The following is a 22,950-nucleotide window of genomic DNA, read 5'->3' on the forward strand; positions in this document are numbered from 1 at the left end:
TCCTTCAACCGATCCAGAACTGTTCTTTAGTGATCAACAAATGCATGCGGAATTGAATTAAACACTGCAGACTGCACAAAGAATGCTGAGTACAGCTGAGAATGGATTCTCCCCAATTTCCTGTATCAACAGGTAACATGAATACCAAAATTACACAGATCTTGTGCATCAATTAGGGGAAGGGTCAAGGCAAAACATTCTAGGACCAAGAGATCACAGTTAATGACTGTTTGATAAGAAAATGCCAAGTGAAGGAGTGTTAGAACAGTGTCCAAAGGATAAGAAAGGCCTTATTAGCCAGAGTACCTCTGATCTCAGACCACACTGCTCATCTGGGCAGTTCAACAAATTCTGCCTGGGATATGAGAATCTATCCCAAGTAAATTGCCCTAAATCTACAAAAATCTACTTACACAGATATGTCCATCACAGCATTGCTTATATTACATTTGCAAAAACACGGGAAAATAGCAAGAAATGGTTGCCTAAATTATGGTACATCCACCAAGCGACATTTAAAATTTTTTGATGCTCATGAAAGTTTAAACACAGGGAAATGTTGGGTGGGCTATAATGTTAAATTTCAGAACACAATACTGTGTGATTAAAGAGAAGTTAAACACAACACATTCATAGAAGAAATCAATCAAATTTTAACAATGTGAAAAGAAAGAACAATGAGTGATAGTTTCCCATTTTCCCTTTTCTACGAGCATGTATCACTTTTATAATGGAAACATATTTCTTTTTTAAAAAAACATTTCCAAACAGGCCAACACAGCTCATGTCCACCCTCCTCCTCCTCCTACTATGAGTAACAAAACCCCCATGAGGGAAAAGCTTCTCTTACTTTCTGTATAGAAAATGGGCTTCCACTCGTAATCAAGGACATAATCCTTTCCCTGAGTTGTTGATCTAAGCTACTGGGTGGGTCAAGAATCATCATCACCCTTTGGAAGGAAGTGGCAACTGCTCAGTGACAGTCTAACTTGACGTCCAAGCTCTCACAGCTCTGCAGAATTGAGTCCAGACAACAGATATAACTCAACTGTCACAGCAGAGTCGCTCATATTCCCAAAGTACTCTGGCTGGCTTCCAGCAGATCCGCTTCATATGGGGCCACATCAGTATGGGTGGCCTTAAACAACTGGATAATCGCCACCCAGCTCTGGGAGATGTTGTTCACACTATTCAAGAAAGTCAGCCACTTTAAGTCCTCACTGATAGAGTGACTGGAATAGGAAACGTCCTTGCAGAAAGCCAAGGGCTGGCAAAGACAGCTCCCAAACCCTCCCAGGCTTCCCTTTGGTCTTGCCTGTGAAATAGGCCATCTTCCTTCTAAAGTCAGTAGGATTTCCCAAGTGTAAGCAGAGGCTAAAATGCAGAAGGATCCCTGCCAGGATGACAAAATCTCACATCTTGCCGATGGGCATCCAAAGAGACAGGCAGAACCCCTCAAACTCAACTGATGGGTTAAGCACAGTTCAGCGACTAATCATTTTGATTCTGGAGAAAGACTGCAGGGGTTCAAAACCCAGCTCCACCACTTGAGAGCTACATGATGTGGACAAGTTATTTAAGCATATTTCAGTATTCCCATCTGCAAAACGAGCATAATAGTAGTAGTTATCTCAAAAGATTATTGTAAGGATTAAGTGAGTTACTGTATATAAAGCATTTAGACTAGGTCCAGGCCCTTAGTAAGAACCACAAAAGGGTTGGAGCTGATTCATTTACAAATATTGGTTGACTGCCTCCTAGTACCAGAGGACAAACATTTGTAGTCCACCAACACAGGCCAAGCCCTGCTGAGCTCTACATACTGTATTGTTTTTAATCCTCACAACAGCCATGAAGTGCAACTATGAGTATTTCAATTCTATACGTGAGGAAACTAATGCTGAGAGAGGTTCAGTAGCTTGCCTGGGTCACATGTGGCAGAGTCCCCATTCAAACCCAGGTCTCTCGGGCTTCAAAAACAAAATGTCTTCCTTGGTTAGGGCCAGATTCAGATTAAACATATTTAGGAGAAAGAGGTATATTTCTCTGTCATACTTACTTGTTAAGAAGGTTGACCTACTCTGTTAATAAGTGTGCTTTCCCTTTGGTGTGGAGTTCTGTTGTTTTCTGTGTTTGTCACTCACACAAGGTTTCCTCCTCCTTCTCCTGACTTTTGTTTCTCATCCAAGGATGAGCTGGGGTGCAACAGTAACAGTCCCAGGGCTTGGATAACTTAAGGACACTGAGGTGATAGGAAAGATTGCTAATCCTCTATCAGATGATTGAGGAAGATGCCTCATCCATCCTTTGGCTCCTCTCCCTGTCTTGCACCCCCTGCCCTAGCTACCATCTCCACCATTATAATCTGTCGTAAGAATATGAGCGATATCACACTTCATTTTGCATGGTATTGGGCCATTTCCTAAGCAATTCCATACACAATTATCTCCTTTGACCTTGGAATATTCTCAATGAGTAGAAAGGGAAACTATTTATCCCCGTCATACAGATGATAAAACTGAGGCACCAAGAGGTTCATAAGCTTCCTGACATACAGCTGGAGAAGGGCCCAGGTTACTTGACACTAATTCAACGCTCTTTCCAACACACTGAAGGTTCTGAAGCTTTTTTTGAATCACAAATCCATAGGAATCTGTTGAAAGTTTCATATTCCCTGAAAAATAAACATGTAACCCTAGGCCCTCATTTTAGACATTCCCAGGCCCCCTGAAGTCATCCATGTATGTGTGACCCCAGGTTAAGAGCCTACACTACATTCACTGGCCATCCACATTAACCCAAGGAAGAAACACTGAAGATCTGGAGCCACAACGAGGTGCAGAGACCTTGGTCAAGACAGACTCCTCAAGAAAAAATCCTCAACATTATTTTGCTTTAGTCAACGTGAGACAAGGAAGTGAAGGATCCACCTGAACCTTCAAAGAATGCCTGGTAACTGTAAGTTCCAGATACATCTTTATAGGGCAAACACCCAGTAACCACAGGGCCTAAATTTTTCAGAGCAGAAAAGCTAGCATTTGGTCCAATAATTTCTTTGATGTTTCATTGGGGTAAATATGGTCACTTTGGAAGGCCTCTTTGAGTCCAGGTTTGAGAAAGTCCTGAGCTCCCTGCCATGTACTGGAGGTATAAATTCTACAAGGACAGGGATCACGTCAGTTTTGTTTCCATTGTACACCTAGCACCTACTCCAATGCCTGGCACACAGTAGGAGATCAACAAATGGTTATTACACATGAATGAACGCAAAAGATTTCCCAAGTCCATGCCTGACCCAACTCCCCTACTTTTAAAAAACTGCTCTTTTCTAAGCCACCTCCCCTCTCCTGGCATTCTGACCACATTCCCTCATTAGACCTCCTCTGCATCGTGGGCACGGTTGGTGTTGTTTCTCTTGGGTGATGGCTGCTATTCAATGATGAATGAAGAGATCAGAGAGAACATTTTGGGATTTACTTGTGGAATAAAAAGCACTACTATAAATGTAAATTGTTACACTATAAACATGATTTATTATTCCCAGAGAGGAAAATGTGTAAAATATTGAAAGACGAAGTAAAGCAGCACAGTTTTCTTTCTACATTTTTTTCTATTAACTTTGAAAATTAGCTCTTTTGCATTCCACATGACATCCAAAATGAAGTCAATTTAACAATATGCGTAGGCAGGTAATATAAAGAGTTTTAAAGAAACTCTCCCTCAAAAAAAGATTCACATATTCACTTTCATTCTTTAAAATAATCATAACTGTATAAAATCGTACAGTTCTCACTCCTACCCATTCTCAACAGTTATTTCCTAAGCAATAAATCTTCCTTCAAACCAAACAGTCTCTGTAAACACAGCAGTGCTTTTTAGTAATCACATGGGCAAAGTCCAAACCAGCTATTTGTAAGTGGGAACCAGCCCCATCCTCACAAATAGAATGATAAAGAACTCCCCAAGATGAAGGTGTTCCATTAACCAAGTGCTCCCATGAGATGCTCCAATCCCCTTCACTTCATACCCATTTACTGCCCAGGACAAATTTCCTAGCACATATGGAGCAGACTGTCTCTTGCATCTCTTCCCAGCTCCACATTCTGTGACTTCACGGTAGTAACTTGAAATTGGCCATAGTGGGAATATTTACACTACAGAAATTGGCAAATGCCAAAGTCCATCAATAGCTGAATGGATAAATAAATAGTGGTATAGCCACACTATAGAATACTACTCAGCAATAAAAAGTAAGAAGCTGTTGACACATGCAACAACATGGGTGACTCTTAAAATAGTTATACTAAGTGAAAGACACCATATTTTTCTTTAAAAAGGATACATACCGTATGAGTGCATCATATAAAAATCTAAAAAATGCAAATTAATCTATACAATCTATAATGACAGAAAGCAAATCAGTGGATGCCTGGGGACGGACTGGGGATAGTACAGAGAGGCTGAAAGGAAGAGTTACAAAAGCGCACAAGGAAAATTTGAGAGTGACGGATATGTTCATTATCTTGATTATGGTGATGATTTCACAGGTATGACAAACGTCAAACTTATCCATCTGAATACTTGAATATGTGCAGGTTTTCCCTATATCGATATCTTAATAAAGCCGTTTGTAAAAATGCTCCTCTGTTTATTCTTATGATAGCATTTATTTTAGTTATATTTTAATATTAATTATACAAAGTAACTGATATTTTAATAAATAAAACAAATGTTACTACACCATACAGTAATTGTTGATTTACTTTTATATTTCTTCCACTAAAATCTAAGTTCCTTGAGGGCAAGAACCTTCCTGAAGTCTTTTCTGGGCACGTGTTTTCTCCTCTTCTTTGCCCCTAACTCCTCGCCCCAGGAACCATTTATGACTCTGTTCTCCGTGCTCCTGTTTCCAAATAGGCAGTCAAGTGGAGTGGAAAGCGCAAAGACTGTGGGGTCAAAATGATGTGGGTTGACTCTTGGCTCTGCTAGTTTTCAGTGTGCCCTTGGGCAAGTCACTTAATTTTGCTGAACCTTGCTTTGCTAATATGTAAAAGAGGAATGATATTGACAACTACCAGGAGCAGAACAATAAGTGACTATTTCACTCCAGTGAGTAGCATGTCAGCAACAGACACAGAAACTGTCAGCAGAGGCATTGTATGGCTTTAATGGAAGGCAGGCTACCTTGAAAAATATACTGATAATAATCAATTCAAAGCTGTGAGAAATGAGAACCATCACACTCAGTCTAAGGGGTTCGATGCTGACTGGAATTGCTGGAAGACGCCCCACTGAAAGGGGCTACCCAGGACTCTTCTTGTAATGCGTTTTCTCAAGAGTCAAGATGCTCTTTGAACCAGTGTTTGCACTCCTAGTTATCTACCCTTAAGATGCAGCTTAAAATACGGCAATATCCAGACGCATGAAGATTTTTATCATAGCATTCCTTAAAGAGTGAAACTCTGGGAACAACCTAAATGTCCAATATACATTCACACAGACATTAGAGGGCAACATGGAAAAATGCCTAAGATAAAATGTTCAGTGAAAAAAATTAGGATACAAAATTGTATCCATACCATAATTACAACTCTAAGAATAATGCATAGATATAAAGACTTCAGGAAGATGCCAAAATGATAGCAGGAATCACATTCGAAATTTTTTTTCTTTTACCATTTATCAAACGCTCTACAAGGTAAGTACATTATTTTTATGACAAAATTTCATTTTGAAACGGAGGACTGGTGACTAAGAAACTGAGGCAACATCTCAAAGTCAGTGTATCCAGAAGGTGGTGAAAACACGTCAGCCGTTGAAATAGTAAGTAAAAATAGTCAGTGCCTAACAGGCTTTTGAAAATTTCCACATATTACATTCCCAAAAGAAAACATGCAATTCGCCTGCATTCTATTGAATTTGCTTTTGGAGGAAGACAACAGAAGGGACATTTGGTGACACTTCAGTTATCTAAAATGGCATGGACATATGGCATCTCGGGAGGTGGGAAAGCTCATTCTGTGATTGCTCCAAAACTCTAGACACTCATTCCAGAAAAATACTACAAGAAGGGAGCAAACTCTGCATCTGGTAACTACGGTCAGGAAAGGCCTCAATGGTCATTAGAAAAATGGTGCCCTGTGAAAGCAGCACACGCCAAGGCGATGTAGATGTGGGAGAAGGAAGGGAAGCAACGAAAGGCCAAAGGGGAGCCTGCGGCACAAGCAGAGCAGCGGTTCTCGGGCCTGCTGAACGCAACAAAACCCAAGAAACCTTTCAAACATCCAGCTGCCTGGCTCCACCTCAGGGATGCTGGTTTAATCACTCGTGAGTCTCTTGTGCAGCCTGGATTAAGAACCACTGAAACAGAAGGTAGATAATAGATGTGAAGAGAATAGAGACCATTAAGTGTAGTAAAAGTCAAAAGGTTTTCAACCGGGGAAGATGAAATTACAGCATGAAGAGAATTCACTTGTGGTTACTGGTGATGCCATCGATGTTGTTCAATGTGTCAGAAAAGGGAAATAATTTTACGATTTGTTTGGTCTACTTTCTCTTAAGTGGATGTCTCTCTCTCTCTTTCACACACACACCCACACACATCTACCACAAAAAGTCGAACTTGCGCCAAACAACAGAATTCTTGGTGATATTTTATAATTTAAAAACTACAATTAATAGATATTAGGTACTATGATAAATGTCTTTTAAACCTTTTTTGAAATGATTATAGACACACAAGTTGCAAAAATAGTAGAGAGGGTTTCCATTTACCCATCACCAGCTTCCACCTACAATAACATCTTATACAACTATGGTATATTATCAAAACCAGGAAATTGACATTGACACAATACAATTACCTAGATGGAGTTTTTATGCTAAGTGTTTTTACACACATTTTCTCACTCCATCCTCCCGTCATTACTATTTCCACTTTGCAGAAAAGAAAACTGAGGCCAAGAGAAGCTGACTAACTTTCCCAAGGTGGTTTAGTGACAGAGTTGGAATAGAAACTCAGCTTTGTCTGATTCCAAGTCCTGATTCTAAACCACCATCCTCTACCGGGTCCCCAAACTAAAAAATGCACCCCACCATGGTTCACGACCATTGGAGAGAAAGGGCTCTGGAGAGACCACAGCATGATGCTGGTGACTAGCTCCTAGAAAAGCAGTAAATCTTAAGAAAGGCTTTGTAGTTCTCCAGCCCAGCTGCTAAAGCTGCATTGATAGGCTGAGCAATGTACTGCAGGGGGAAGGGGCACACAGGGAATGAAACCCAAGGGAGCAGGCCAGATGGTGATGCAGTGACAGACCACACCAGGCATAAGGAAATGGAAGGAAACGAAGCAAACAGGCTGATACTGGTACCCAGCATTGGATCAGGAAGGTTGGGAGGCAGGCAGAAAGCAGGATCCTAACCAGAAAGCAGGTCCACACCAGCAACAAAACCAGAAGAGAGAGACCCTCTCCTCAATGCTAGACCAAGGAGGAAGTATAGCTGGCAGTTAAATGTGGGTTCTGGAGCCAGACTGCCTGGCTTTGAATCCCACATCTACCAACTGGTGGTATGACCTTGGAGAAGTTAACTTCTTTGTGCCTCAGTTTCTCCATCTGTAAAATAAAGGTAATAAAAATATCTATCTCACAGGGTTGTTGTGAGGATTAAATGATAACATATAAAACACACAGAAAAGCAACTGACACATAACCTTCAATCAAGTTAGCTATTATTACCATATACAATGTGACTGGACAAGGATTAAGAGGAAAATGCTAGAAACCAAAGAAAGAGAGAGGGTACCTCAAAGGTCCCAGGTGTCAGAGCAGCTATTCAGTGCTGAGGGACACGTGAACATCGCTGTTTAAGCCTGATAAAGTTGATCCTTCACACAGCCTAGAGCTAACTGTACACCTTCCGAGAGCATTAAGCAGGATGCTGATGCTGAATCATACTACCTACTAATCATAAAGCACCTGCTGAGGCCAGACACTGCTCATGCTTGACATGCATGACCTCCTTCACTCCTCACAGGCATCCCATGAGGAAAAGAACATCTAATCCCACTACATAGATGATGAAACTGAGGCTCAGTTTAAACTGCATGCTCAAGGCCACATAGCAGGCAAGGAGTGGAGCTGGGATTAAAACCAGAGCTCAGGTGTTCCCACCATACCCCTCACTGATAACACATAGACAACTCTTTGGACCACGGTGTTTGGCATAGCCTCAGACACTGGCCAGAAGGAGTGGCAGGCAGGGAGCAGCGCTAAACGGCAGAAAGAGGCAAGTGAGGAAAGACTTGGAGACCCAGCTAAAAAATCAGATGATGCATTCAAACTCCTTTCTCAATCTAAGTAAGGCCTTCTGCCCACCCCACCCCACCCCCCACTCCACGTGACTCTCTCCACTCTGCAATTTCCCATAATTCCAGTGGCACCAACAGGTCCAGGTAAAGACACTGCCTTCGACCAGATTAGAAGACCCTGAAAGAGCCCCTACGGGCAGGGAAGGGCATTAGTCCCTGGATTTGCTGACACAGTTCTTCATATTCCAAGTCAAGCTTATTTCTGCCTGTTAGGGTTGATGCATTTTGGACTGAAAGACCACCCATACTGCCCCCCCTGCTTGGCCTTTGTGTCCTTTCTCTCACAAATAACCCCCCTGGGCTCCAGCTAGGATGAAGATACAATGGCTTATAAAATACTGGATGAAAAAAGGATCCAGAATCCATACTGATGCTAAAATCTAGAAAGGGAGGGAGAGAGGGAGAGAAAGGGGAAGCTCCTATTTGCAGTCAGATGTCATTTAATAAACAGAGAAGGAACGACAGGGTTAGAAATTACCATTGTGCAGGCAAGAATCATTAAGTGACATGAAAACCATTGCATAAAAGTTTGTTGGAAAGAGGTTATCTACATAGTCTCGAGGTATCTCCCCAAAGATAACTTATTTCCCACAACGGGAAGAAAGGCACAATTACAGTGGACAGATTGGGGAAAACAACCTTACCCAAAAGATCAAAGTTAACAGCACCGGTAATGAGACAACTGGCAATCCTGCCCCTTATTGCTGCACTGAGAAGGACATGACATCACTTATGTAGTATCCCTGTCAACCTGAATAACCTGAATCGAATCACGAGGCAACAATCAGACAACCCCAAATTGAGGAATGTCCTACAAAACAAAACACATGACCTGTTTGCTTCAAAATGTTAAAATTGCTTCAAGGTAAAGGAGACTATAGACATAACAACTAAATGTAATGTGTGCTTCCAGAATGGGTCCTTGGATCAGAAAAAAAAGACTGCCATAAAAGACATCATTGGAACATTTGGTGAAATCTGAATATGGGCTGTACATTACATAACAGTGTTATATCAATGTTAAGCATCCTCAATTTGGTAATTATACTGTGGCTGTGTAAGAAAATGGTCTCATTGTTAAGAGATACAAGCTGGAGCTGAAAGGTCATGATATCTATAACTTAGGGTCAAAGATTCAGAAAAAAAAAGATAGAGAATAGATTTGATAGTAAGCAAGCAAATGCAACTCTGGGTGGAAGAGAGTTGTTCATTTTACTAGTCTTGCAACTTTTCTGAAGGTTTAAAAATTGTCAAAATAGTTTTTTACAAAACACATGCAAAGGCATTTCTTAAATACAGGTACCTATGAGTTGGCTTAGAGCCAGACACGACAGCCTAGTTCAGGGCTACCCAGGGAAATTTAACGACCAAGGAAACTCAACGCTGACATGGCCAGCCACATAGTCAAAGACAGAATAATTAGCAGAATATTCAGGAAACACATAATTTAATAAATATAATTCAGCCCTCTTTCATACATCCTTTCTAATTCTAAATCTGGACCGTTTTCAAAGAACGAAAATGATGAATAGATCAAAGTTTTGGATCTGTAATCCAAGTTTGCTATTTGATTCACGTATGTCTGTTTCTGACTTGGCAGAGAGTGCCCGAGTCATGCTCTCAGGCAGTACAATGTGCCTGCCTCCAAGTACTTGAGCCCTATCACCTGAGCCAGAATTATCACCTCTTCCAAATGAGGACAAGCAGGTCCGCAGCTCTTGTTCAAATAACAATCCTTCCTCAACAGAGCTGACCTCCAGGGTCTGGAGGTAATTCATCCTAGCAAATTCACTTCTGGCTGCTCTTAACAGTAATCAATAAATGGGGAGCAGCTAGGTTACAGTTATGGGACAGTATATTCAATAGCCATTAGCTACTACTGCATTTAGAAGAAATTTAAAAAACTGGTCTCTCTTCCATTTCTTGAGGAAAAACATTTTCACAAGTTTCTTCCCAAGATTACCCATGCACTTCTTCCCGGTACCATGGGTGTTCAGACCCCAGGCTGTTCTCCAGCTCCATTATTCTACCTCTGCTGCAGGCCAGGAAACACTTTCAGTGCACTGTGTGTAGGGGACCGAGGCATGGAAATATAATTCCTAATTCTGTAACTTAATGAAAAAATATGCAGTCTTCTTCCTGCTTCTCCAAAGATTTCCAAGAGCTCCAAAGATCTCTGCCTGTGGAATAAAACTGTTGTGGTAAACAAGACACTACCATATTTGGTCCCAACTTTACCTCTCACATGCCTGAGAGGCAAATCCAACAGTTGCTCCAACACATGCCACGTCTTCCTGCCTCCCGACCCTGGCTCACAATATTTCTGTGGCTTCCCTTTTCTGTCCACCATGATCCAGTGTGGCCTGTTTCATAGTTACACCAAGTACCATTCAACATATTCATTGATCTATGTGAGGTCCAGGGAGGCAGGGCATGGTCCAGTACATCCCATGTGGCTCCAGTTCCTGGAACAGGATGTGACTACAGAACGTGCACTTGAATGGGAAGAGAGCATAGGTTATTAGAAAGAGTCTGATAAAAAAGGAAACTGCTCCTTTCCTCTAGCAAGGGCAGAACCCCTGCCCTAATGCTGCAAGTGGGAACAAAAACTTCTACAGAGTAAAACACAGGGTCACATTATCATGAGGTTAATAATGTAACCAGGGCCCACCCTCTGATCCCGCTGCAGATGCCAGGGACCGATCACCAACCAAGGGATATGCAGATTTGCATTATTGCACAGCACAGTGTTAAAGGGTTTTTGGGGAACAAGGAGGATATAATCTAGAAGTGGAAAGCGAGATGTCCAGCTTTTCTGACTCAGGGGTTTATAGGGAGAAGGGAAACCAGGTCAGAAGAAACAGGAGTGAGGCTTCCTCTTCTCTCTCTAGAGGGACATCTGTCTACAAACCAGAGGGTCTACAGCCAAGTAAACTCAGTGGCCAGTAGACTTAGAGGGAGGATGCATTTTAGCTTTCCCAAATTGTCCTCAGAAGTTCCCACAAGCGCCTGAGGCTAAAGCTCAGAAACGACCCGGGACTGTGATTGAGGACTTGGCCAGTGAGGTTGACATGGGGACAAAGTAGCCAAAGGATAAAGCCTGGACCACCTGATCCAGAACCATATGAGAATGATGACCAGACTTCAATGGGACCCAGAGCAGTGCTGGGGGAGGGGTCTGCGTGGCGGGGGGCGGGGGGCCTTCCTTCATTTGGAGAGAACTTCAGGGATTCCCCACACACTTCAGGTCTCTGTGTGGCCTAGGACAGAAGTGCCTGTTGCTAATCAGGAAGCATGGGGCAGTTGATCCACACTTCACTCGGGCAGGGAGATGTCGATGGAGGCTCCAGGACTATCCCAGTCCCTGCTTCCCCGCCTGACAGTACTGAAGCTCCCTGCTCTTCCCCTGTGGGATTATTGCAGGATGAGTCACTCACACTTTGTCAAATGTGCTGCTAGGAGTGATTCTGATTTAGGCATATACTGGGGGGTGGAGGACGCCTCAGACGAGCTCCTTTCCTGTGGGTAGAAACCTGGATTCCCCAATAGCCTGGTGAGAATGTGTCTGGTTTGAAGGATGAGCTCTCTAGGGGAAGTTATCCCTGGAGACAGGCCCACTGGCTGGGAACTGGAATGTGAATGTACAGTGTTGGAACCATCTGTACAGTGTTCAACATTTTTTGAGCATTTCCCTTGGACAAGAGAAACAGTCATATTTTGGGTATGATTTTAAATGCTTCCCTCTTATGTTGTAGTTACTTTAGTTAATCCCAATGCTTCAGCAAAGTCTCTTGAGGGCAATAAAAGTACAAGACAGTGAGAAAAATCATGGCCTGCCCCATGTTTAACCCCACCACTAGAGCCCATGGAGAAGACACATCAAATGTAAAACAGAAAATCAAATAGAGAAAGACTGGCCAAGGATTTCTAGGCCAGTAGCCTTGGAGCTGTGTCCACAACACAGAGCTGGCAGTGGTGGGCCAGCAGAGGATCACAGCATGGTGGGAGACCATTAGCTTGGGTCCTCTGAAAAGCAGATGCTGAGACAAGATTACTCATGCCAGAAATTTATCAGGGGAAACATCTGTAAGAGAAAACGGGGAAGGAGCCATGGAGGCTAGAAGAGGCGAGATGCAGGTCTGACTCCAGTGAAGGAGAGAAGAAAGGAAGTTTGGGTGGAAGTGAGGTGGACCACAGCGCAGTTCTAAAGGCCATCAGGGAGTCCTTGAGCCAATGTCAGAGAAGGCCCATGTCTCCAGGAACCGCCAGCCTTAGCATCCCTGACACTCAGTCATCGGCTTAAGAGTACCCTTGGGAAACACAGCCTCAGCCAGGACAGGGACAAATTTCCTCACACAGAAGCTGGGGCCATGGGTCAATTACGTTCCCTGTGGTCGGAGACGTGAGAGCACTCACATAGCAGCTTGCACATGGCCACCATAAGAGACAAATTCCTTTTCCCAAAATACTGTGGGAGGACAAGGAAGAACGCAAGAGGAACAGTGTCTGCATGATATATGCTTGTCTATTTCCAATATAGGATAATCTGTCCATAAAAATTTACTTACAAAGGGAAGCCTAAATATTTCCCTTACGGGAAACCAACATTGCACTAGAAACTCCTCTGAGCTTTAAAAAAATACTCAGAAATCACTCTTTGATTTTTTCCCCTTCGCAACCTTGAGGAAGACTCTACTGATCTGGATTAGTGGAGACTAGAGTGGAAAAATGTCAACTAGAGGGAGGCAGCACTGGGTCAGGAAAGTAGGTGCCCCCAAAGTTCCCAGTGGGTGACCAACATATGGCGATAGAGAAAGATGTGTGACGACCAGACTTCCCATGAGCTAATCAAGAATTTTAACCCATGACTATCCCAGGGTGGGGTCCAAAGCTGCAGGGGACACCAACCCACGCCACGCCATATCATCAGCCAGATTGCACATTTCCTGAAAGTAATGAAGTCAGAAACTGTCTTCTTGGCTGCAGCCCCTGGTGGGAAAATGACTGCCAAAAGCCAAAATGAGGATGAGTTCAACAATTTAATTCTGCATGGAAAACACAATCCATTAAACGGGATCTGACAAGGCCTTAATCTCATCTGTAGCCGTGTGTTAGCTCAATGCAGTTCAGCTCTCTGCAACATATTCTTAGGAAGCTATGTATAGAATCAGGAACACTTTTGCCAAAGCCCAAATAAGTCCATTCTACGTGGGAAGAGAAGCTCTTCAAGCCCCCAGTGATTCTCTATGGAGAGAGCGTGCTACTCTTCCAAATGCAGAATTATCAAAACCTGGCAGCTCAACCTATATTGAGAGTCACATAATTCAAGGCAAGTCACCAAGATGGCTGACGCACTGGGTGGCTTCAGAATTTCCATTGCTGCCCAAGGAGGTCAGGCCAGTGGCCAGCCTTGTTCACAAAGCACCCACGGGGCTTATCTTCCCAGCCTGGGGCTCAGTGCACAACCGGGTCACAGAAGAAGGGGTCACGGTGTAGAGGATCAATCCACTCCTAAATAGGGTTTTGAAAACTGGGAGAGAAGGAATTAGGGGCTGTCACATTCATTAGCCCACTTTATCCTAGTAACAGCCCCCAAGGCCTGTGTTTTTATTTCACTGTTTCCATTTGTAAAATGAGGAAACTGTGAATAAAAACCATGACTCAAATCACATAGTTCAGAAGTGTTTGCAAACTCATACCTATGGTATTCCAAAGCCCATGCCTCACTATTCAGAGAGTGGTCCTCGAACCATCACATCACTGGGAGCTTGTAAGAAAGGCAGATTAACAGGCTGCAACCCAGACTACTGAATCTGGATCTGCATTTAGTAGCATCCTCCAAGAAATTCACTGGTCATAAAGTTTGAGAAGCACTGCCTTAAAGGGCTCCTATCTGAAAAGGCTGGATGGCTTAAAAACATAAGTTTGGACTAGAAAAAGGATTTACAGCAATAGAACAGAGTCAGTTGCATAGGAGAAGCATCAAACTACATATCCAAAGTGCACGCCCAAATGAGTAGAACCAATCATGCTACCTTATTTCACCAACGATGAACCCAGCAGCGTGAAAGCCAAGCTGATGTGGCAGTAGTAGAACATGGTGGAGAGGGCATGGCTCTGGAGCCAGGAGAACTGGGTTGAAATTTCCACCTCTGCCACCTGCTGGGTGACTTTGGGTAAGTTGCTTGATTGAGTCTCTGAGCGTCAGTTTCCTAATCTCTACAACTGGGATAAGAATACTCACCTTGCCAGGGTTTGGGGAGATTAAATGAGCAAATGAATGTACAGTTTCTGGACAAAGCAGGTGCTCAAGAAGCACTGGTTTCTTGTCTTAAAGTGCAGTCTGGGCTGGGTCTCACCGGTGCAAAGGTGCACAGTAGAGGCTGGGGAAAGGGCTCTCAGTACCCAGCTCTCTCCTGTTCTCTTGGGTCCTCTAGTGGCAGGCACTGAGATTCCCATCACTAATCAGACTGACTGGAGTTGTGGGTCTCCCTGAAGCTCCAGGTTCAGTTTACTCTTTCATCTCTTAAGAAAAACCTGAGCAGAACATAGGTTCAAAGGGACAGGTCATGGGAAACAAGGCAAACAGGCATTCTGGGGTACAGTTCCCAGGGGTATCTACTTTGTAGACTGCAAGGCTTTTTATTTACCTATGGTTCCCACTTTCTTCTTTTCAAAAGTCTCAGGTTTTGAAAGCAGACTTTTCATGCCAGAGGCTTAGTGAGCTTTCAGAGCCCACAGTATCTGCACCTGGAGCCACAAAACCCAAGTCTGATGCTATTTACCCTGCATGTATACGCTCAAAGGCATGCAAGGTTTCCAGCGAGTGCTGAGCAGGAATACAAAGTAGTACTTACTGAGCACATTCTGCGTGCCAGATACTGTGCTTGTCTCTTTGATTTATATTAGCTCCTCCAAATCCTCCCAACAACCCTGGGAAGAGGGCATCCTCATCCCTATTTCGAAGATGAAGAAACTGAGGCCAGATTAGATAAGTGACCTGCTCAAATTAACACAGCAAAATATTTCAGAGTTCAAAGGGGTATTTAATATCATCCAGTCCAGTGCTTCTCCAAGTGTGGCCCCTGGACCAGCAGCGTCAGCACCAACTGAAGCTTGTTCGAAAGGCACATCCTAGGACCCCATCCAGACCTGGAGGTGAACCCAACAATCTGTTTTAACAAGCCCTCCAGGTAATAGTGATGCACACTCAAGTTTGAGAACCTCAGATGTGACAGTTAAAAGAGAAGTTCAAACAGATGAAGCAATGTGCCAGTGGTAATTGAACTGAGACCAAAGCCCAGGACAGCGGCTTTCAGAAGTTGAATTTTCCTTCCTGGGTAGCTTAGAATGCCCCTTTGTTGAGGAGTAGAGACTAAAGTCCATAGTACAACAGAGCACCGAACTGTGTTACTTTCCAGTGATATTGGCTGGGATGGACCCTGCACAGGAATGAGGAGACCCTTCCCTTTAGGCACTGGTGTCCTTCTCCCAAGACTCTGCTGATCTGTCTGCTCCATGACGTGGAACATGTGCCCCATCACCACAGCCCAGCAAGGAGAAGGACTAGATAGGAGCGTATGGGGGAACGCATTCAGAATTGAGATGGCATTTGCACACACTTCAACTATCACCTCATAAGCCTTGGGGGAAAGAGGTGATGCCTCTCATTTTCCAAAATCTTTATTTCTAAATCTATGTGTCAAGTTCTCACTTTCTCCTATACCCTCTGGCATTCTTGTTAACTGACCCAGAGAGATAGTGTTGGCCACCAGTGGCAGTTTGGTTGGAAGAAGAGTCGTCTTGAAGCTGCATTTGTATCACAGGCATGCTTTTTATGTGAGTTTATAGATGATATGCTTATTTGGGGTGGGATTCCAGGGGCTGATAAAGATTAAGCAGGACTAAAGTCTACCCAAGCTACCCCTTGCTTCTGCCATTGGTGACCACCAGTCTACAAGCACTTGTCCTTATTAGTTTGTGTTTGAATTCAATCAGAACCATAAGCTCTACACTTCTGGGCCAGTTTCTTCATCTCTAAAATGGACATAATCTTTGGTTTGTTAGGATCATGCCTGGTAATTTAAGAATACCTATTATTGTTATTGTTGAAACAGGGAGCCTGGGGGAGATGGAAACATACAAACGTTAGAAACTTTTTTGTAAAACACCTAGCATTTACAAATTTATAAACACTTCCTACTTTTTGGAATAGAGCATAGAATTTACCTTTAAGACAGACTGTTCCTTTGATTCTAGAAAGAACCACCTGAAAGAAAATATTATGCATATATAAAACAAGTTACACTCTTTGTCCTGGGAACGGTGTGTATATAATTGTCTCCGCATACTCACAAATAGCTAGAAAAGATTTCTGGGGAAAGTGACATGAAGCATCTGACCCCTTCCTTTTGAGGATCAACGTTGTTAGAACCTGTCTGAGAAACTTTGGTAACTGGGCCAGGTGTCAGGGAAGGACAACAGAAGCCAGCAGGAGAAGACATCACAAAGAAAGAGGAGATCTGGACTGATGATGTAAACATAACTTCACTGAGGTCAGAAAGTCCACCTTCAAAGCGAGACCCCATTTCCCCGGCAGGTGGCAGGAGACAGAGCAGGGTGAGGGGTGACTCTCAAACCACTGTCAGTAAGCCTGGGGGTCCTTGGGAGGAGTTAGGCTGAAGAACCCCATGAAAAGACTGGACTTCCTGATCATTTGGCACACTAGGCTTATTGTCATCGCATTTTGGATCTTAGTGAACAATGAAAGCTGATGACCGGTATGAACCAGGAGAAAGAGAAGGGAGTAACCAAAGCTTTCACTAACCCTGTGTTGCTCAGTGGTAACCACCGGACAGAGGAGCTCTGAGGACAGACAACGCCAATTCATGAGAACCATGTGCTCCTCCTCAGGAAGCAAGACCCTCCAGAACTGAGAATGACAGGATGTTAACAATCGCAGGCTCAGATTCCTTACTGTGGGGGCAGAGGGGGCGAGTATAAATATGTTCACGTGCACACACACACAGGGCATGGGGGCTGAGAGGCTCTAAATTTCAGGGTCAGAAAAAAGAACTCAACACCTCAACCTCAGTAAAAGGAAGACTGTCCTGCTTGGTAAAAGGAGTTATCTTAGGATCTGAGAGCACTGATCATTGACACATCTCCAAAGTTTAAAAATATAGGAGTATAATATACCATTCTTCCTAGATTTCCCAGAATCACTAACATTGGGAGTCAGCAATTCTCAGGTTTTTTCACTCCTTGAGTGAAATGGGGAGAGAAGACATGAGAGATATATTCCTACCAGTATTATTTAAAATTCAGCCACAATTCATTCTTTTCATTGCAATCCAAAATGCAGATATCTAACAAGCAGCATTATCACAAGGGTAACCTTGATTCTGCTCTAATTTATTTCTTGATAAGTAAACTGTTCCCACATTTTAGTACTTTGCTTATAATAATTTATGTACAACAAATCTCACAACTGATGTGACTACCACAACTGCTTTAGAGAATATTTACCCTCTGGCGTTGCCATTGAAATCAACCATCTTCTGTGGAAGAAAGGACACAGTTGTATTAGGGAGACCAATAAACGAATACCCAATGCCAATGGATTTCTAGCTTCAATTGCTGAAGTGTTGGCACATTTACACATGCCGTGTTTTTCCTACAGCACCAAGTGTTACAAGGAACCAGAAATAAGTCCTGATCTTAACGAACTTATAATTTAATCTCCTTCTGGAACCAAGACATGGACACATAATACAACTAGCAGATCAAATGAAGTTCATGGCCATCAATACATTTTTCTCTATTAAAGAGCACTGAGGGAATGCAAAAAGAAGGGACGATGGTAATGGAGTCGGGCTAGCAAATAAGCTGTGCTTTTCATGAGACCAATTCTTTAGCTGTTCATTGAAGAAGATGACGAACCTGGTCTGGAGCAGAAGGAGTAGCTACAAGAAGACTGTATGAGAAGGGGCTGACTCCACCAGAGAAGCCAAGATGAGAACGCCCAGACCTAGAAAGCCATTCACCCTCCCCTTTCCCACCGCAGTCACTTGCAGAGAATCTCAGGTTCAGACAATGTTCTTCTCTCTACTTGAGTGGGTTTTATTTTTTTAGAAAACCTCACAATGCAGTAACCAAACCCTTACTAGGAATAAGAAAGCATTTGCCTTGCAATTCTTGTCCCGCCACTGAATCAGTCACATTCTATAAAGGAATCCAAACCCCTATTCATCACTTCTTTTCAGAACTCATCTATAATTCAATCTACACTAGGAACCTTCACACAATGAAATGGCTTTTACCGAGCGATTACACACGTCACCTGGATGCAAAAGAGAGCACATTTTTCAAATATATTTCATGGACTCCAAGAGTCGTCTGAATTGTTTATGGGGAAGAAAAGGGAGGTTTATATGTTCCACTAGCCATGTGGAGAGTATGAAAGCCTTATATAATGGAAAGGAAACTGAAAGAAGTAAAATTAGGGTAACAGGGAGAAAGGGGGAGGAAGGCAGGCTGGCAAAATCATCAAATCTTAATTTCTTAATCTTAATACCAGTACTATTGTATATTTCAAAAGTGAGTTAGAAAGACCCAATTCAGAAAAAAAATCTCACTTTTATACACTAAATCCATACCCAGATTGATTTTTATTTAACACGGGTGAGAAAGTGAGGGACAGAATCATGATGAAAGTGGAGTATAATACAGAAAGAAAACGCAAGAGGCCTTTACAACAAGATGCAAGACTAAACGATGAACAAGAACAGAGTAAACGGCCACCTGGGAACCACACGAGAAGATCCTCGCTTCACTGCAGGAGGCAGCAGCTCTCATATCTCTTACAACTAGAAACCTTCTCCCAGCAAGAGATTCAAAAGGCACGGGACTGAATTAATGCCCACCACGTGCTTTTTCTCTGTGCACTTATCTCCATGCGTCATCCTCCTTTGAAGCAAAGACTCATTAATCCAATTCAAATTGCCAACATCAGTAAACCCTTTCCCTCAGCATTTAAATGCCAATACCAATTAAATACCAACAGCAACTTAACTACTGATATGATCTTCACTACATTCAGGAAATCCAGCCAGAAGTCCAGCTAGCATTAATTCCAGCACTCCCCATCAATTCTAATTTACTCAGTGTAAAGAAACGAGGTAATTTGCTGGCCACGCTGATGATGCATCCAACTGGATTGAAATAACTCCACAAGCAAGTAAGAAGGAACAAACTGAGTTGCGATCCACCAAACCTGAAGGATGTCTTCACCAAGGCTTCCGGGCTATCAAGCGGGGGCAGTTCATCAGCTAGGATTTCCTCCGGTGGCCGGGGGTCGTGGACAATCGTTGGCCGTGGCTTCTCCTTGACATTCCCTGTGAGCCCATCGATGAGGGAGTTCCACAGGCAGTTCTGCGACTTAGACCCTGAAGAACGAGGGAAACAAGGTGTGCAAGTGAATTACCAATCAACTCTATGTCCCGCCTTGCCCAGCTCAGGATTTTCAAAAGCAGAGCAGGGAAATTTACCTATTTCTCATGATCTCCACCAACATCAGAGGACTCCAAAAGATACGGGTCAGGCAACTTACGGAGTAACCAGGAATTTTTTAATTTTTGTGCAGAAAATAGGCTAACACTCTGACTATTTTGAATCATAACTAAGTTTTATGGATATATATCCTGTCTCATTTCAGTGGTGATCAACCCAAACTCCTGATAGAGCCACAGGTATCTACTTAGGAATTTGTTCAGCAATTGGAAGCATACAAAGGACTACCTTTAGAGAAGAGTAAAGATGCTCAAACACATGTCTCCCCTATGAACTCAGCTTGCGTGAGGCCCAAGTTTCAAGACTTTGGGAGACACTGATGCCATAGAGGGCCCCACCTCTAAGAACCAGAACTCACCACAGACAAGTTCATTCTTCTGGAAGATCAAGATCCAAGGAAAATTACACTGCATGTTTACTGACATCTTACTCTTCAAATACCTCAAACACATGAGATGAATGTTAAAGGCAGACACGAAGTGGATACGGTGTCACAAAATAGGGCCGGATCAGCCAGGTAATCCAGGTCAATATCAACAGTGATAAGTTACACTGATATTATGTATCCTTCATATGATGTGACGAAAATGGCGCTTTACCTCTGTAGTGTTCCTCCCCAAAACACATAACTCCAGTGTTTTAAGCATGTTTCTAGCTTCTGTAAACTTGATGCTTTAAGATCGGCCCTACATACATACCCCAGAATCCCAGACATGCCTTGTTCTGGACAACCCAATAATATGCCTGAGTCACCTTGCCTTGGCCTCCTGCCTCCCTCATCTTCCACCTCCTCCCTTCCTCCAACTCTTCAGGAAGAGTCCTCCTCCCAGGGGCATGCTTTTCAAATACAAACCAACCAATCCAGAGCCTACATCCCTAACACCCCCCTCACCGAGCTTTCACACTCCAGGCTACTATCCACCTGCCCCAGTCATCCCAGGACTGTGTACCAGACAACTAGGGACAGCTCTAATGCTCTAGAGACCACTGAAGTCATTCAAACGAGCCAATCCTAAGCCTGCTTACCCTGCCTCGCCTGTTCCTTCCTGCAAAAACCACAATAAAGACTCTTTCCCATAGTTCCCCTTCTCCCTCCGCCTCTTCAGTGACTCCAGCGCCTCTCAGTGTGGCCTCCATGGTGTGACATCTAACCCCGTTTTGGGGGTCTGTGAATATTAACAAACTATCTTTTCAATGACCATCACCCCCTGATCTCTTGGCCTTACCATACCTAAACAATAATTTGCTGTTAGTGCCCTCAAGTCGATTCCATATGCTAGGGACCCTGTGTACAGCAGAGCAGAACCCTGCGCAGTCTTTTTGCGCCATCCTCTTACCTTCCGGTGCTGTAGCAGACAATGCTCTGGTTCTATTCATAGGGTTTTCATGGTAAATTGTCTCAGAAGTGGGTGTTCAGGTTCTTCTTCCTACTCTGTCTTAATCTAGAAGCTCCGCTGAAACCTGTCCAACATGGGTGACTCTGCTGGTATTAGAAATACCAGTGGAACAGCTTTCAGCATCACAGCAACAGGCAGCCACCACAGCATGACAACCGACAGATGAGTGATATGATTCCCTGACTGGACTGGGAAAAGAACCTGGGCCATCGCGGTGAGAGTGCAGAATCTTAACCACTAGACCACCAGGGCTGGCTAAATAATAATAAAACCTATTAAAACACCCAGTCTAGTCATGGGGAAAACATCAGACAAATCCCAGCTAAAGGACATTCTACAAAACACCTGACCAGTACTCTTCAAATCTGTCAAGGTTATCGAAAAACAAGGAAAGTCTGAGAAACTCCTCCAAGAGGAGCCTTGAAGATATGATGACTAAATGTAATGTGGCATACTGATGGGATCCTAAAACTTAGAAAGGACATTAGGTACAAACTGAAGAAATCTGAATAAAGCATCTTAATAATAATGTATCAATATTGATTCATTAATTATGACAAATGTCCCATACATTGCAATTTAAGAGGTTAATAATAGGGGAAACTGGGTGAGGGGTATATGGGAACTCTTTGTACTATCTTTGCAAATTTTCTGTAAATCCAAAACTGTTCTAAAATAAAAAGTTATTATAAAAATACAAATAAATAAAATACTATAAATAAAGTTATTATAAAAGAAGTCTATGAGCAAACTTTTTTTAAAAAGTAGAGCCTGAGGGCCTCATCACCATCACCCAGTTGCCATGGGCTTGTGCTGGGTTTCCTCTTCCCAGAGGAAAGAAAGCATTTCCCTTTGCACAAAGATACTGTCCAGTTGCCAAGCTATGCACCCATGGAGCTGTCCACCCAGAAGAGGTTGGCTTTTTCTACCCCATCCATGCAGAAGGAGTACCTTTTTCTAACTCACACAAAGGCTCTTCATGGGGCATAAGGAGGTGTGCATGGAGGGGTAAGAAGCAGTGACAGCTAACACACATGCGTGTGACAGGTGTGTACAGACTAATTTGTATGCACAGGGGGGCACCTCCCCAAGACCCTGACCCGCCGCCTGCAGCCCACCATAGAAGAAATCACTGTGGTTTGTTGTGCCTGAAGGACAGCTCTGTCACCAAGACCAAGAGAACTTCACACACAAAAGGGAGCCCCTCACGAGGATCCCTGAACCTTCAAGGACACCCAGGGGTCAAACAACTCTTTTGGTCTAAGGACCATGGCCATGACTGACCCCCTTGGGGTGTCCCATATCCTAACTGCTTGTTGTGTCAATCAAGAGAAAATTAAAGCACATTAGTGGCAGGAAACAGACCCCTCCCACTTCTGAAATGCAAGACAGCTCTTTTAAACTCCTAAACATATATCTTAATAAGATTTGGTCCTATTAACGAAAGTCTGGTTCTACGTTAACAAAGGTCTGTTCTATGTTAACCAAGGTCTGGTTCTAGGAGGAAACACAACAGCAGCAGCCTGTTTTCTTAAATTTGATCTAAGTGAAGGCCTTACAATAAACTTCCTCCCCATTTCCCTTCATTCTTTCATTTACTCATTCGATATATAC

The 22,950-nt window shown here is 43.2% G+C and overlaps 1 protein-coding gene across 5 annotated transcripts in view; it reads right to left on the bottom strand.

The window, feature by feature from the left end:
- The window catches only part of PDE1C (phosphodiesterase 1C), a 597,159-nt gene that overhangs the window by 354,796 nt on the left and 219,413 nt on the right, over positions 1–22,950 (bottom strand). For all 5 annotated transcript variants that reach the window (XM_070616196.1, XM_070616191.1, XM_070616193.1 and 2 more), the window contains exon 3: positions 19,644–19,815. In XM_070616196.1, the coding sequence (XP_070472297.1) occupies positions 19,644–19,815 (172 nt within the window). The remainder of the gene's footprint in view (positions 1–19,643; positions 19,816–22,950) is intronic.

Source organism: Equus przewalskii, chromosome 4 (assembly GCF_037783145.1).
Source record: "Equus przewalskii isolate Varuska chromosome 4, EquPr2, whole genome shotgun sequence".
NCBI classification, from domain to species: Eukaryota; Metazoa; Chordata; class Mammalia; order Perissodactyla; family Equidae; genus Equus; species Equus przewalskii.